The sequence below is a fragment of the Saccoglossus kowalevskii genome, chromosome 6 (assembly GCF_978046115.1).
Source record: "Saccoglossus kowalevskii chromosome 6, keSacKowa6.1, whole genome shotgun sequence".
NCBI classification, from domain to species: domain Eukaryota; kingdom Metazoa; phylum Hemichordata; class Enteropneusta; family Harrimaniidae; genus Saccoglossus; species Saccoglossus kowalevskii.
This window is the reverse complement of record NC_140646.1, coordinates 30,248,324-30,266,254: the sequence shown is the minus strand read 5'-3', so window position 1 is coordinate 30,266,254 and position 17,931 is coordinate 30,248,324. Positions and strand designations below refer to the sequence as shown.

Below are 17,931 nucleotides of genomic sequence, written 5' to 3'. Positions count from 1 at the left end.
CAATGTAATGTATTGTCGAGATTTAACCAGCACCATCTACCGTCCCGGTGTTGATTATGCATAACACGAGCGTCAAAGCAGCATGTTTCAAATGTGTGACAATACATGCCAACCATTAAGGGACATCATTATCGAGTGTTTTGTTTCAAATAACAGCGCGCCACCACCTCAGCTGAGTCGAAGAATTTACGCAGGGTAGAAAAACTTTTAACTAACAAGCTGGTTTCTGATTGATTTGGCAGTTATGTGTTATGTTTAGATAGCTTTGTTCAATTCAATAATTAGTGGCGATACATTTCACGTGTCAAAATACAACAAGCAATTGCAGTGTATACACACAATGGTATTTGGGGCGTACTAATATAGCTAGATTATGTTTCAACACTAGATGGCGCTGTTGGTGTAAACGAATTATATATCGGGTATAGCCCACAGTGATTGTTTTTCATGAGAACAATTTATGGAAACTGGGGAATAAACATTTCATTAAAAAGCGAGGATTTAGAAAAAAAAATGAAAATATGAAAAACACAGAAGCGGTGTTGATCCCCCCTCCTCTCAACCCGAACTATTTTAAGGAAGTTGACGAAGGCCATCTATAACTATAGAGGGCGTTAACATTAATGTGTGTAATTGATTTTGATGAATTGTATTAGAAAAAGTAGTTCCCGCTGTGATCCACGAGTTGTCTCTTATATCTATAGTAAGGAATAGATTCCAAATATATGTGTCAACTTCCGCAGTATTTATATAACATTCATGAAAAAAGTTCGGGTTCGAAACGTGAAATGAGTTTTATCTCGTCATTTCGATATTGACCGAGGTCAAATTACAGACTTTGTTCAAAACAGTTTTTTAATGGTTCTTGGTTACGGAACATGGGTACTAATGGCATTCACTTCGGCGTTCATACTTAAATTAAGCACACTTACACGAATTCATTGACACTCTTTATACCCCCTTCCAAAAGACTTACTTGATGTTGGGTAATATGAATTCGCTGTTGATCACACAATTGCGCTATTAAAGAGTGGTGGTCGTCTTGTCGTGATGTGTTCGATATGGGACTTACGTACACATCGCGTGTAAAATGCATTGTTTGTTTACATGAAATTCGAACACCGCCCTTTAATGATCGAATCGACCTGATAGTAAATAATGAAGCCCGTAACATAACAACCCCCCTTCCCCAAAAAATAACAATCGTTTTGCAGTAAGTGAGAATATAAGCTTGTTTTATTGCACTATCTATCGGAATATATAAATGCTTTACGTCATTTGAAATGTCTGACACGTGATTTCACACACTGAAAATGGAAGACGAATCACTGTTACGGTGGTAGTTGTAGTTCCAACTGCAGATGAAAACCACTAACGGCAGACATTGCATTCATGGTAGTTTACACAGACTGAAATGACACAAGCAATACACAATGGTTATAAGACTGCAAGATAATGATGACGCCACGTACAATCATTCATGTACTGCGTTTCGAATTTGGATAAAGATTAGAAGACTGTGTTCATTAGTAACACTGACTTCAATATTATATACGACAACTCAAATTGTATAGGGGTGAAAATGTGTGCAATGAAATCTTGAAAGAAGACCACGTGTTTAAAACTGTTAATGGATTACCACAATGCTGTTATTTTACTCTCCAAAGCAGAACATAGTGTATTTAGTTGATATTTAAGGCGATCGAAAATAAATACTTTGCCTGACTGTAAGTATAAATGTATGCAAAATTAATGCTGGCGACGTGACTTACCTGGTATCTCGCAAATGAACCCTTTCGCCCTGTGGTCGCAGTAGTCGTCATCCAATGCGAAGGCTTGACTTTTTCTGCATGAATGATAAAACATGGTTACAGGAATCAAATCACGAAGGTTAGAAATTGACTCAAATAGACGTTTCAAAACAGTGTCTGTGTTCTGCCAGGCGAAGTAACCCTTTCACATCAAACTAGTCCCTGTATAATGGCGATTAAATGACAAGCACAGTTTCTATTGATTCAAAAATAAAATCCAAATCAATTAATTAATCAATAATTAACATGACATCGAGGGTCACGATCGAACTGATCGAACTGAACGTGTGATGTTAGAACAAAACATTATGTAATGGCGACTACGCATGATAATAAAACAAATGGTAGTATTTAATTGTAGTCCTCGGTAATTATTCAACGAAATAACCAGACGTTTCGGACATAGTATCATTTTTCAATGATATATATGAATAAAATTATCGTAGAAAACTAGAAAAACGTAAGTACATCTTCAGCTGAATCACAATGCACGATTAAATGCACAATGTGCAAGACGTTCTCACCTCAATTGTATACAATCTTGGCCTTCTTCTCTTAATTTCTCGTTGTTATTTGGTTCACCAGCCCCCCAAGGTAGTGCCGTGACATTTTGGCAGAACGATCCTCCATTCGACCAAGTGTAAACGCCTTCGTTTCTGATGTCGTTTAGACCAATCCAAAATCCAGTAGCAACGTCGTCGGCGGCTCCAGAATCAATGAGGTACTGCAACATATACACATATGTCTCTTCGTCTGGAATTCTTGCAAGGTTACCACCCAAGTTGTCATGGCAATACGCTTCAGCATCCGCCCAAAATACCTCGTCAGTATATACTTTGTATTCGACGGTATGCCCTGGAATATGGTTGCACATTCTGGTATACGAAACGTATCCATGATCTGAGTCCAAGTGCAAAGAAAATAGTAAGTATAAATCCAATAATACGTTCCTTCGATATATCACATGATATCTATATCTATGTTCACCCCCCTCTCATACACACACGCACCCTGCTTTCTTGTTTTAGTTAGTGGGGTATACACCATGATATCATAATATGTAGTTAGATTAATAATACATACTGAAATACATAGTGCAGTTTCAAATCAGCGTGAGACATAAATATCGACATCAATTATATCAGACACATGAGGTCTTTCTATGACGTATTCACTTAGTTTTACATTTCATTGGCCAGGCGCTAATCTATGCAAAACAGAAATGTGTGAATAAAAACATTTTCTCGTTACTGAGGCGTATACAATTATTTACTTTTAAATACTCCCCTATTCTGATGCACATAGTATATTTATACTGTTATAAATGCAACATTATACACGTTTCAGGTTGTTGATTGAGGTAAACATTGACAGGCACCACTTTTATTATTGTGATAGGAGTTTTCCTTTCCCCTAATTAATCGTCGTGGTAGCGCACCAAGCACAAATGCAGTCAATATAAGCATGTCGCGTAAGTTATACACTATATGATACACCGTTGACGATCACCTATGACGTGGTGCCATGCACACATGTATAAAACATAATGTCCGTTGACTAATTATACAATTGTTCAATAATGTTACTTACCATCGATCACGTTATTGACCACGGGTGTCTCTTCTTCGGGCGTGTCGGCTGTGTCGTCAGTTTGCCCATGTGCCAAATAGCAAAACACGAATAAAACAAATACTGTATACTTCATTGTGATATGCGTTGTATAATAATGGAGCCTGAAGGTAATTGGAAATCAATGTGATTGTAATTGACATCATGTTTCAACAAGTTGCTTTATGTTACTTCGGGCGTCAAAAAAAAAAAAGCAACGCGCCTTATATTTATTTGTTTCACGCTATGTTGGTGAATTTGCCGAATCCACGACTTCTTCGCCTAGCGCCTACAATTTCATTGTGAGAATATGTGCTTTGCTAAATTAGTTACAACTTGAATTAGCAAAATGCGACATAGCTATTTTAGTTACAATAATATGCATGCTGACAAAGACATGTATTACTTACCGAGAATGTGTTCCTCTTGCCTATGATCAGCCCAGTGTTGATGCAGAGTTGGAACTGCGTTGGTTTTTATAGAAACTCTACGATAATACGCAATGTGTGGAATGTTTACCCTGCGTATTCAAGTGGCTATGCATCACGCACGGAGTCTCTTCACATCGGTAAAAGTTGAATTGCCATCAAGTGATACTATACAAGCAAAGAATGTGAACGACACAGAGGACGCCGTATTGTGAGAGCATCTGGTTGTACATCACCATTTAGGGTGGGCTGTTTCATACCCATATATCACAATTTGCTTCTGCAATGAGAGTGTTTTATACAAACAAAAATCAGTTGAGTTATGTCGGTTTTTTTTTTATTTGCTTCTTTTTTGTGATTAATTTTATTTAAAATTTAACAGAATCACAGATTACAGCTGTGTCTTACTTAAATTTCCCACGCTTAAGTCTAGTCATGGCGTTTAGTTATACCCTTATTGTAGTTTGATATTTGGAATCGAATTTTTCACATTCGGAACTTTTCTAGTCGTCAAATATGACCCAAAACATTAATTTTTAACATAATAAAAGTGTAGATTACACAAATCATGTATATATATATATATATAACAGTGTAATCACGGGTATCGATTATATTGTCTATGACCCACGTGTGTCAATTTACATGTCCTTTGAATGCCAGACTCATTCCAGAAAAATGTAATGCAATTGGCAGTGTTATCACACCAAGTGTTAAACTGAGATTGATTATTATTCTTTAATACTGTTATCAAATGGTAAAATTAAGATATTTGAAAAAGTAAATGGACAACGAAAGCGCTAATTGAGTTAACTTATTGCGATAGTGTACATAAGCTGTGAAAATAAATACGTTTACGATTCATTCGAAAAAAACAATATGGAGATTTCTGACGAAAACATCTTGAATAATAAAAAAAAAACATCTTGTTGATCATTCACATCATTCGAGGATGACCTAAAAATTCACGGTTGTGACTCAGAGAGATATATGGCGGGTGCCACATGTGGAGCAGGATGTGCTCACTCTTTTCGAAACACCTGACATCACCTCTTGGTTTGTGTCTTGAGGTCCATGTATCTCTCTTACCAATTTGACAGTGTGTTGTTTGTTTTGTTTGTGTGTCCCCTGTGTGTTCTCGGATTTGTAAATATTGCCTTTTGACATTGATTGTTTGGATTATAGTTGGGTATTGTTGCTTGGATTTTCATATAGAAATAGCAGTTTTTCATATATGAACTACAGTTTTATGTAATTATGCAGTATCTACTATGTGCACTCACTATAAATGACAATTTCTCAAATATCAAATATCATTGATGTTCAAAAACCGTTTTAACATGGTAAAAGATGACATATAAATACTGGAACTTATTACTGTTATCATAGGACATCAATATCCCCTGAAAGTGCCAGGATGTGTAACCTTTTGGGTCATGCATAAGGTATGTTTTATCTCTGTATTAAATTCATTTAAAAACTACGAAAACAAATATCCGGGAAGAAACGAATATTCGAACGTGTACAGCAGATGGTAATGCCTGTTTCGGACACATCATATTCTATACGTTTCGATTTTCGCTATTTTTTAAATATTTTTCATTAATTAATTAATAATAATTTGTTTTCTTTTTTCAATATAAATCATTCAGTGTATTGTCAACGGCATGGTTTCAAAACGATGTTGGTGTTGGCTTGTTTTTTTCCCACGTCTGTCATTTCATACCATAAAGAAAACGCACTGCTGCATTCAATGGCTATCTATAGGAGGCATAATTCTGCGACACGTCCGTGTGTTTGCGACTAATCAAACATACTTAATTTTGTGCGATTACAATTTACAGCAAATTCATACTAGGGGAAAGTCGCGATTACGAATTAAATGGGCTCTTGAAAAAGAAATTATCACCAGTTCTCTGATACAGGTGTTATCCCAATGTACCTTGCGAGTTCTGTTCCCACCCATTTATTTTAAGATTCTTTGTCATTTTATGACATCGAAAATAAGTTCTTTCAAAATAAAGTGTTCGCAAATAATAAATTTGTGATGATGACATTTTTCTAACTTTGACGCAAAGTGATTGTAAACACTCCATCTACACGTCGTGTATATGGTTGGGGTTTCTATAAATACAACTCAGAGCAAGGCACATCATTGTCAGGCCACGGACGAACAGAAGTCTTCCTATGTAAGTATATTTCACTTGATATTACGCCAGTTGGTGATGCCGTTATACGTTATTTTCAAAACTCGTTTAACTTATGTACTTTGTAATCTGATCGTTTAGAGGATGTGGGAGATAGAAATAAAGTAGGTGTCCATTAATAATGACTTCTCATGAGAGTGTTAGTGACATCACCTGTTAAATCGCGACTACTACAACTCGATTTGCAACAACTGCTAATTAATTAGCGACGACTGTGAATAAGTTTTGCGCTGATTGCGTCTACTCCAATCGGTAAACGTAGACATCAAAAATCACACTTTTATGAAGAAGCAACAGGATATTAATGCTATATGTTTTAATATGCAATTTAAATTGACGATTTAAACAGGGTCCCGTACGGCTTTCCACAATGTCTAGTCCAATCAGATTAAAATCTGTACGGGCTTTAATTATTTTGGCTATAAACTTATTTTATTTATATTTTTTATTACTTTTGTTATTAATGCCTTTATATTTTTTTATTTTACTTTGATTTTGAGATTTTTTTTTTAATTACGCCCTACCTACACCAGGGCGAAATTAAAAAAAAACACAAAATAAAAATCAAAGTAAAATAATAACAAAATACAAAGGCATTAATAACAAAAGTAATAAAAAATTAAATTAAAATAAGTTTATAGCAAAAATAATTAAAGCCCGTACACTACATCATATTTTAATCAGATTGGTCCAGATCATATCCACATTTGCAGACACCACGTGTGGAACATGCTCTCGTCGGCACATTCGCTATGACTTCGAGGCAATGTTGATGATCCGACCACACCCACGTGTTTTTATGCCTATTGTCGCACAATAAGCTACTTCGTCATAATTACATCATGTCGCATCTACCCGTATATTCTCAAACTTTTCTGTTGTTATTTAGTTTCAGACTCCGCCACAGAATACAAAGATGAAGTCTACTGTTTTTATCCTCGTCGCATTGTTGAGTATAGCTTACGGGCAAAGTGAGTACAATGGATGAATAGCCAATCGCTATGGCAAAGACATGCATAGGAGTGTCCACACTTAGTCTTTGTATAACGTTTCAATTAGTCTCGCTATCCCGAAGTCTGTTATTCATCATCAGAACAAGCCTTATTACGCAATAAATATGCCCTTAAATATATTAAAATAATTTAATTGACATTGAATTTTAATAGGTATAATTTATATGTGAAATACAAACGTTGTTTGCTGTATTTGTTCGATACAATGACGCACATGTTTATCGAACGAATGCCGGTTTGTTTGCTGTCAAAACAAAAAATTAATATAAATGTAATTACCTCCGAATAATTTGCGATGTGATGATATAGATATGTAAATGTGTGGTTATTTTAGGTTGTAGCTTTTAAATGGGGAGTACAAAATGGAGACGTGCTCAGGAAATAACATCATGTGATACTGACACTCTAAAACGTAACTTTTCACTTTCAGATTACACGGAGTACATTTCAGGATGTAACCATCTTCGTGGGACCACAGTGGAATACCAGATATTTACCGATGAGGTTTTCTGGGCCGAAGCTGAATCGTACTGCCACGACTATCTTGGTGGGAACCTTGCTAGAATTCACAATGATGAAACAAACACACTGATTTTGAGCTACATCGAGTCGTCCGGTGCTGGTGATGCGATTGCAACTGGGTTTTGGATTGGCTTAAACGACATTAGAAATGAGGGTGTATATGTGTGGTCGAATGGAGGAGAGACATGTTATGGCTTAGATTATATCCCGTGGGGGAACGGTGAACCCAATAACAACACAAAGAAGGATTCGAACGGCCAGGACTGCGTACAACTCAGGTAATAATCGATTGAATGAATGAAGAAAACCATCGTAATGCAGTACAACGATATGTTGTTAGTTCTGAATATTTACTGCTACTAATACATTCCTCTCATTGTAAAATACATGTGCACTGATTATTACGTAGTCACACTGTTTATACTGTCAGCCGAAGAATGCGTCTTGTCGTGTGTTTTTTTTTTGTCACATGCTTGTTGTCATGGCAGCTGTAAATCAAAGCAAATAAGAGAGTAAATCATTTTGTATTTCATATTCTCATTTCTTATCAACACAGAAAATCAATGAATTGGTCTTGGGATGACGACTACTGTAGCTACAGACCCAAGGGCTTCATTTGCGAGATACCAGGTACATGATAAAACCAATACACATCACATACTTGTGTAGAGGCTCCTCATTTAGAATGTAGGAATTCTAGACCTCGTATCTAAATCCAATTTAGAAATTCATCATTTGTCTTTTTCGCAGCGATGTTAGTTCTATTCAGTTTAGTCAGAGTATCGATACATGCCAACACGTGATTGGTTGACACACTCTCCCAAACGAGTTCTCAGGTTAACAAAGCCACTATGTGTTAGCCGATAACGGAGAGTCGGGCAAACCGCACATCCAATTCAACGAGCACATTTTTCTAGCTGACTATGTTGCTTGTTTTTTCACTTTATTCCAGTTTGCAGCGATCATCACGAATGTAATGTGTGCCAAGATTCAGTATAAATTCTCTGGGAGCTAAGATGTATCTGAAACTTTTACAGCAGTACTAGTTCTTCACGCTTTACGTCATGGCAAGTGACTGACACGTGCAATTAACACACACTTTCTTTCCATAGGTTGATTATTTTGGTGTGTTATTGGTGTCTGTATTATAACTTAATAAACATCACATAAATGCAAAATATTTCCTTGTCTGTATACATATAACCACATTTCACAAATTGAGGAACGATTTTTAATGTTTCTAAAATTGTACCGCAATTCTCTGGTACCAAGGTGCGTCAATGGTCAAAGTTTTAAAGCGGGGGAGTCGTCACCTGCGCATGCGTCAGCTGGCCATAGCGTGTCATTGTTTACAAACAAACGTCTACCCATGATCCTTTGCGTTTTCAGCGTGTGTTGTTATCGTCGGTTGGGACTCAATTCCCGCGCGTGCGCAGGTGACAACCCTCCCGCTTTAAAAGGCAATATGGTTAACGATGAGCATTTTTCAGCATGTAAATACGTTCTCGATAAATACAATATGATAAGATAGTAAACATAGCAGGATTCGTTTGTTGCAAAAATTAAAACGTTATTGTGTATATTATATTGTTTAGATATATGAGAAACAAAATGTATTTCAACATGCTCCAAATTATTTGAGCTTACCACATTGCCTTTTTAACAACTTTCTGGTCTGGTAATGTAATTCGTAGAGACTACGTATACGTGGTCTCGTCTCAATATGGCCGACGGGCGTTTGTTTCACATCGCTGTGGGTGAAAAGTGGGCGGGTATTATATTGTGAAAGACTCACATTACACTGAAACCTAGGTCGCAAAACATAAATCTACCCGAATTAGGGAGTATGTGCTCTCACTTGAAAAAAGGACTCTTTCCATATAGATCTGATTCTAATACGTACCAATTTTATAACTTTTGCGAAGAGAAGCTACTCTACTACAAATCGTATAATATTAAACTGCTTTACCAATACTAAACTTAAATGTCTTCAACACGGGGCCAAGTAAACTGATCTGGTCCTGGAAACATTGGAAAAATTGACCGTGCAGAGTGCTCAGTGAATATGGTATTGATTGGTTTTCCGTAGCCTTTAGGTCTGTGGTTATTTTTTGTGAACTGAAATACTGGCACCCCAGAGAATTAAATACTTAGTAGTGTGTGAAACCATCCACGGTCCTTAACCGGCGTCGATGCATGCAACAGAACATACTTCTAATCCGAAACTGTGTATCGAATTGAAGTGAATATGAAGGTAGATATAAAGTAATAGAATGAGGTGTACCCTGTTCAACGGATGGCGAGTGTCATATGAAAAATTAATTCATTCGTTGATTGATTGAAATAACAGTCACGTTGCAATAGGTAGAAACAATATTGTACCCATAAATTTTTGTCGGTATTCACACAAAGACTGGTGCGTTATTATGAAAAGTAGTATATATGGTATAATAGTATATTATCCAAAACTCCTTACATTTATTATACTTTTGAAAGTCATAGCTTGTAAAAGACAATTATCTACCTCGTGTGCAGATTCGTAAATTGAGAATAGGATTGTGAAGATTCTGGCGTTCCTCGCCTGATTTGTATATTGAACAAGGAACGAAATGGCAATGTTCCCGTTCAGAAAATACTGTGTAAATACTATTACAGTAGTATTTTACATTGAAGATGGATATTTTGGCCACATTAAACACTACCATCATAATGGTTTTCCGCTCGCTCTTCACATGATAAATTATTTAAACGAATTCAGTATTTACGCGGGGCCTACAGGGGAAACAGAACCAATCCTGTAAATACGTTCATGTATGTATATGTAACTGCATGCACGGCTTCACCACCAGACTTTCTCGCCCAAATTGTTCTCCACTTATATTTTACAATATTTCTGGAAATGAACCCTAATTTTTGAGACAAAATTTGAGTCAATATTCAGCTTTTACTCAAATAAATTGACTATTTTTGTCCTAATCTTCTGAAGGAAAGTGCAGACTATTTGGTGAATTTGTGATGAAAAGAGGGAACTGGTGGTGAAAAGGTGAAGATTACACAGCAACAAAACTATTTCAATAATTGATTGTGTCGCTCTGAAATATGGAAGGTGGTAGCCCAATAAGAATAGAAATGTAAAGGAACTAAAATAGCATATACGACTAAGGCAGTGGTGGTGGGTTTCAGATGCTACAACAAACTATACATGATACATTTGGAAACTTACCAGGAAAACAGTACGCAGATTTATCACAACAAAAATACTACATTCCGTATAGATCATTTCCAACCTTCCAGTTGTCAAGCTTTTTCGACACCCCATAATATATTAAAGTAATACACTGATCTGATGTAAACTATAATCAAGTTATATACACTGGAACATTAGATGCAATTATATATGTATGTATGTATGTTAAAGGCAGTCGTCGCGCCGCGTCCTGTTCGATATGGGACTCATGGCAACGTATACAACGCGTGTAAAATACATTGTTTATTTGCATGAAAACTGACCACGCGCTGCGCGACGACCACCGCGCTTTAACATACTAGTACATACATATATAATTGCATCTAATGTTCCACTACCTTGGTAGTAGCGGTTATAATCAATAAATATCTAAACAAGAAGCTACAGCAAATTCATATTGTTTTAACATTTGAAATGGTCTATGTATGTTTGAATAAATAAGAAAGGTTAGATACATTGTTACACTGATATTACGTGTAATCACATACAGAACATTGGTATTTTCGGAAAGTCAAAACGCTGTGTTCAGACTGTGTGCTAGATTGATGCAAAACAGTGTATACTATAATAGAAGATTCCATCTTACGCGTGTAAAATACATTGTTTATTTGCATGAAAACTGACCACGCGCTGCGCGACGACCACCGCGCTTTAACATACTAGTACATACATATATAATTGCATCTAATGTTCCACTACCTTGGTAGTAGCGGTCATAATCAATAAATATCTAAACAAGAAGCTACAGCAAATTCATATTGTTTTAACATTTGAAATGGTCTATGTATGTTTGAATAAATAAGAAAGGTTAGATACATTGTTACACTGATATTACGTGTAATCACATACAGAGCATTGGTATTTTCGGAAAGTCAAAACGCTGTGTTCAGACTGTGTGCTAGATTGATGCAAAACAGTGTATACTATAATAGAAGATTCCATCTCAGTTGCGTTAATTCATTTATTATTTCGCCAATTATTCTTTTTATAAACTATCCCTTTGGTCGCCATCATTGTGCTTTGTACTTACTTGCGTACCCGCTATGTCGCAGTTCAATCTAATCCAGTGCCATCCACAAGCTTTCCATTGCATCGATATAATCGTTACATCGATTTCATACTACCCGGTAAGCTTCAAACAGTTTTAAATCGTGATCAAGTCAGTTAATAAAATCATCACGTGGTTTTCTGATTGATATTTGGGATGTGTCTAAATGAAACATACGTCATACAATACAAACACAACATCTGGAATGCTGCGTTTCTGGTTAGCAGCAGCAGCACCTTTCAAACAGAATTATGTCTGTGTTTTCTATTAGTGATGATTTTAGGCTTTCGACAAGATGGCTAGATTGTCAGTCATATGACTCATGAACAATAGTGTATTTGATAGTATGGATGAATATACAGAAAATATCGTCAATATATTCAATGAAAGATGTAGATTGATTATAAATAAATGAGTGGAGATTATGTTTAAAATATGGAGTTACTTCAAATGGTGTCTTATACTAAAGTTGATAAAAATTATGCTCCCATTTTATATACATATATACCAAGATGGATATGTATAACCAAGATCTGAGTGTGGAATTTCAGAAATGCTTGATTTTAATGAATGTTATCATTAAAATAGTCGCCATCCAGCTATCTTGTATCTGATCTTCAGACAACTATATATGTATGTGTGTGACATAATGTATGATGTATTTCTAAAGTTTAAAGGTATGTCAAAGATATTGCTGGGAACAAAATGGCCACCAGTTGGCCATTTGGAATCAGATCTGAAAAACAAAATTAAAGTCTCATTATGTCCAATGTATGTACCAAGTACATTCATACACAGAATAGCATTTGTTTAAACAAAATGGCCACCAGTTGGCCATTTGGAATCAGATCTGAAAAACAAAATTAAAGTCTCATTATGTCCAATGTATGTACCAAGTACATCCATACACAGAATAGCATTTGTTTAAACAAAATGGCCACCAGTTGGCCATTTGGAATCAGATCTGAAAAACAAAATTAAAGTCTCATTATGTCCAATGTATGTACCAAGTACATCCATACACAGAATAGCATTTGTTTAAACAAAATGGCCACCAGTTGGCCATTTGGAATCAGATCTGAAAAACAAAATTAAAGTCTCATTATTGTCCAATGTATGTACCAAGTACATCCATACACAGAATAGCATGAATGCTTGTTTTTGATGAGTTGTAACAGTAAAATGGGCGCAAATCGACCATCTTGGATCAGATCGTGTAACGAATGGAAATGCATATGTATCCCAAGATGTTTGTACGATGTTTGAATGTGATTGGCCCAGGCATATCTGAGATAGAGTTGGGCGCTTACACAACCTTAAACATAAGTACCTGTTTAACGAAAAAGAAGAATGTTTAAGGCAACAATTTAACATGTCAAGAATTCTTTATTTAAAAAATTATTGTATTTACCATTCTTGCTAAAGTAGTACATTGAAAGTACATTTGTTCAGTAAAGTGATAGGAGTGTTTTACAAAAGTGAAAATAATAATCGGAAGGCTACAAAACAAATTTTTGTCTGTTGTATAACACAAGATTTAGCTAATGGTATATGAACTTGATGTTTGATACAAAATGGTAGAACATGCACATAAACTCTGTCCGTTAATACTAGTTTGATCACATGATATCAGCATCTGTATGAAGTATTAACATTTTTGGTGGCACTAATGCAACACAGAGCGATTTATTGGGAAGTATCTGAGAGGAAAGAAACAACAAACATACATACATACATACAGTAGTTATTCAGTCACAGATATTAAGACCGCAAATATTTCCTAAACTGAGTGAAAGGGCGATGGTTGTCATATTGCGATCTATTCGAAATGGGACTCATAGCAACATACACAACCCATGTAAAATTCATGAAATTCAAACACGCTCTGCGCAACGACCACTGCCCTTTAAATTATGCCTAGCTATTGCTTATTGCCAGTTGTGTTTTATCAGATTTTACAATGGTTATTGATGATTTGTTGGACCTAGAAGCATCAAAACAATCATTGCTAGAAATGCTTTCATTAATTTTAAACAAAACAAGCCATGCATGGCACAGTCCCCGTTAGTTATCAAATTTATTATATAGTTTTGTTTATAGTAATATAGCTGGAATATAAACATGTCAGGAATATGATTATGATGATTATTTAACATTTAAATGATTGACATTTGTATCTGATCGTCAAACGAGTATTGAGAGATATTGCTCTGGAACAGCCATTCTGAATCTGATCTAAAAAATAAAATAACATGCAGCAGTAACCCATAATGACTAATGTATGTATCAAGTTTGAACAAAATCCATCCATGAATGCCAGAATCAGTCACAGCAAGTCAGAGATATGGCACTAGAACCACATTCATTAAAACAAAATGGCCGCCAGTTGGCCATTTTGAATTTTATCTGAAAAGCAAAATGATGTGCATCAAGGTCCTATAATTTCCAATGTATGTACCAAGTTTGAACAAAATCCATCTCATGATCTGTAAACAGCCAAGAAATGCTTGATTTTGATGATTTTTTAGCACAAAAATGACCACCATTCGGCCATCTTGAATCAGATCATGAGACAAATTGATGTACATAAGTATAATATCATGTATGATGTATGTGTGAAGTTTGATTGTCATTGGTCCAGGCATTTCTAAGATACATGTACACGAACGCAGGGATGGAAGCATGGACGCACAGAACAGGGACTAATAATAATTGTATAACCCCACATGGAGTTGACACTTTATCCAAGCAGTAGTTTCACTATATAAGTTCACATATCATTTCAATGGTTTTATATATATTTAATTGTGGTATTGGATCAACACCAAGCAATATTTTTTGGGGAAGGAAAGATCACCTAAAATATAAAGTTTTCCACCAGCAAAATTTGCATGATCAAAAGCGTCACATGTGCATTTGTTTCATCAAATGGTGTTCACATCATACAATGTTGTTTACACCATGCAATGTTGTTTACACCATACAATGTTGTTTACACCACGCAATGTTGTTTACACCATACAAAGTTGATTACACCATACATTGTTTACACCATACAATGTTGTTTACGCCCACAATGTTGTTTGTACCAGTGTTGTTTACACCATACAATGTTGTTTACACCACCCAGTTGTTTACACCACCCAGTTGTTTACACCACCCAGTTGTTTACACCACCCAGTTGTTTACACCACACAATGTTGTTTTTACCATACAAAGTTGTTTACACCATATAATGTTGTTTACACCACCCAGTTGTTTACACCATACAATGTTGTTTACACCATACAAAGTTGATTACACCATACATTGTTGTTTACACCATACAATGTTGTTTACACTATACAATGTTGTTTACGCCACACAATGTTGTTTGTACCAGTGTTGTTTACACCATACAATGTTGTTTACACCACCCAGTTGTTTACACCACACAATGTTGTTTTTACCATACAAAGTTGTTTACACCATACAATGTTGTTTACACCACCCAGTTGTTTACACCATACAATGTTGTTTATACCATACAAAGTTGTTTACACCATACAATGTTGTTTACACCACCCAGTTGTTTACACCCCCAATTGTTTATACCATACAATGTTGTTTATACCATATGTTGTTTATACCACACAATGTTGTTTATACCACACAATGTTGTTTATACCACACAATGTTGTTTATACCACACAATGTTGTTTACATCACACAATGTTGTTTGCACCACACAATGTTGTTTACACCATACAAAGTTGATTACACCATACATTGTTGTTTACACCACACAATGTTTATACCATACAATGTTGTTTACACCACCCAGTTGTTTACACCACACAATGTTGTTTAAACCATACAATGTTGTTTACACCATTCAATGTTGTTTACACAATACAATGTTTACACCATACAATGTTGTTTGCACCACACAATGTCGTTTACACCATACAATGTTGTTTACATTGTACAATGTTGTTTACATCACCCAGTTGTTTACATCTTACAAAGTTGCTTATGCCATACAATGTTATTTATACCATACAATGTTGTTTACACCATACAATGTTGTTTACACCACAAAATGTTGTTTACATTGTAGAATGTTGTTTACACCATACAATGTGGTCTTGAAATTATTTCCTGATGCTGATGATATTACCATAGCAACATGTATATTATCGTGTATATCGCCACTAGACAATTATTTAGATACTTTGGATAATGGTTAGATATTGTCTAACTTAGACAAATAGAAAAGTTTGGGTTGCATATCGGAAACTCTGAGGTAGGAGAAGGTTAGAACTACTGAAAAATATTTTCTTTTTCTTTCACGCAGTTTTAATCTAGATTTATTTTCATTGTTGTTATAATTTTTATCTCTATCAAATATGTGTGGAATTTTATGTTTTAAATATTTTTTTTGTTTGTTGAAATTTTTTTCCTGAAATTACTCGAGCAAAAATGTTTTTCATCGAACACCCTCCCGCACCAAATGTTTAATGGTCAACGCCCCCCCCCCCCCCAGTTCACTAGTGTGTTCTTAATAATTGTTACAACACGTAATATCCTATGCATTAAGATCCATAATACTCAATATAAAATGGGGTTAACTTTATAGTGTTTAACACTACACAACATAGTAATGACAGGAAATACAATACAATCTGAGTACCTGAGTACCGTGTAGTTCTATATGCAAGTACTGTGCATACAATATGATAATTTCATGGCATCCAGAAAGCCAAAGGTTCGTGAAAGTAATTGACACCTAATGTCACACGAACCAACAAAAATTTCCAATGCAACAAAATTTCACTATTTTCTCATAAAATTCATGAAAATTTGTCTCCAATGAAATTGAAGAGGTTCATAGCATAATCTACCTAAAGATTTTTATAATAAAAGTCGTAATTGCTTGGCTTCTTGGGAATTGGCGGTGGGCTGGCTGGAATCGGTACGTTCTCAGTGTCCAACAGCCGCAACCGAATCTCCATTCCTAGTAGTGCTTCCATATCATTTTTCGCATCCTCGCTAATCATCGGTTGTGACAATAGAGCATTGATTCCATCGGTCCAGATATTGTACTGAAAGAATAAAGAAATTGGAGTTAATACCACAAAAAAACAACAATAAATGAATATGCAGCAAAACAATATCTATTTAGAGGATTTTGAAAATACCGCCACAATTTCACGATTACAGACAATGCTCAATACAATATAGTTATATTCAATGTGAGCCTTAAAAAAACACAACTGCATATTCTTCTATCCTACAGACATTTTAGCCTCAAGGACAAACTCTCACAGCAACTGACTTCCAGCCAATCAAATTTGACAATGTACTTGAGGCCTATATAAAATGAGATCTGCTTTCTGATTGGTTGATAAAACTAGGCATCCTTATGTTCAGCCAATAAATGACCACCTTGTTCACATTTACAGTTTATGATATAACATACAGAAGATTTTGGCCATGCATGACACAGCAGTAAAATTGTATCAGCCATACTTATTTATTAGAGTTAGAGTAAATGTACACAAATACTAGAATTATAATAATATATGAACAAAGTGATAATACTCACCACATGTTTGTTAGGTGCCAGCAAGTTGAGATCTACCGTATCAGATATTGGGTCATGCATGATGGAGAATGCAAGCGGAATCTGACCCTGAAAAAAAAAAGACACAGCAATATAACACGGCTTTGAATCAAAGAAAACTTAGAAAGTAATTCTGTGTGTTAAAGGTATTAATTTTTTTTTTTTTTTTTGACATTTTTTTTATCACTCATAAACAAAAAAAATACAGGAATAAATAGTAATTTGAATTTGAAAGCAATGCTTTAAGACATGGAATAGATGAGGGAATTATTTAAGGTTAAGATTAGCCTAATGAATGAAAAGCCTGTCAGCTGATATACTCTGCTTTTTAAGATGCACGAGGTAAAATTAATCTGATTCATAATATCAAAAGACAAGGATCAAACGTCAATATGTGTTCATTATCACTGGGGTCAAATGTCAAAATGTGTCCATAAAGACT

The 17,931-nt window shown here is 35.3% G+C and overlaps 3 protein-coding genes across 3 annotated transcripts in view; 1 reads left to right on the top strand and 2 right to left on the bottom strand.

The window, feature by feature from the left end:
- Nucleotides 1–1,206: 1,206 nt before the first annotated feature.
- Nucleotides 1,207–3,873, bottom strand: LOC102804584 (C-type lectin mannose-binding isoform-like). The gene is made up of 5 exons (XM_006825794.2): nucleotides 3,830–3,873; nucleotides 3,402–3,544; nucleotides 2,336–2,711; nucleotides 1,773–1,846; nucleotides 1,207–1,409 (listed from the first exon to the last, which is right to left on the bottom strand). Exons 2-5 carry the CDS (start codon nucleotides 3,514–3,516, stop codon nucleotides 1,372–1,374), a joined length of 603 nt encoding a protein of 200 aa, XP_006825857.1. The 5' UTR covers nucleotides 3,517–3,544; nucleotides 3,830–3,873; the 3' UTR covers nucleotides 1,207–1,371.
- A 2,117-nt stretch (nucleotides 3,874–5,990) lies between these two features.
- Nucleotides 5,991–8,769, top strand: LOC102804697 (C-type lectin mosGCTL-1-like). The gene is made up of 5 exons (XM_006825795.2): nucleotides 5,991–6,036; nucleotides 6,944–7,025; nucleotides 7,498–7,867; nucleotides 8,146–8,219; nucleotides 8,542–8,769. The coding sequence occupies exons 2-5, from the start codon at nucleotides 6,971–6,973 to the stop codon at nucleotides 8,586–8,588; spliced, it is 546 nt and encodes a 181-aa protein (XP_006825858.1). The 5' UTR covers nucleotides 5,991–6,036; nucleotides 6,944–6,970; the 3' UTR covers nucleotides 8,589–8,769.
- A 4,481-nt stretch (nucleotides 8,770–13,250) lies between these two features.
- Nucleotides 13,251–17,931, bottom strand: part of LOC102805502 (engulfment and cell motility protein 1-like) — a 37,528-nt gene continuing 32,847 nt past the window's right edge. Inside the window, exons 18-19 of the mRNA XM_085500352.1 lie at nucleotides 17,472–17,558; nucleotides 13,251–16,968 (exon numbers count right to left, since the gene is read on the bottom strand). Coding sequence (XP_085356478.1) covers nucleotides 16,768–16,968; nucleotides 17,472–17,558 — 288 coding nt within the window. The 3' untranslated portion in view covers nucleotides 13,251–16,767. The remainder of the gene's footprint in view (nucleotides 16,969–17,471; nucleotides 17,559–17,931) is intronic.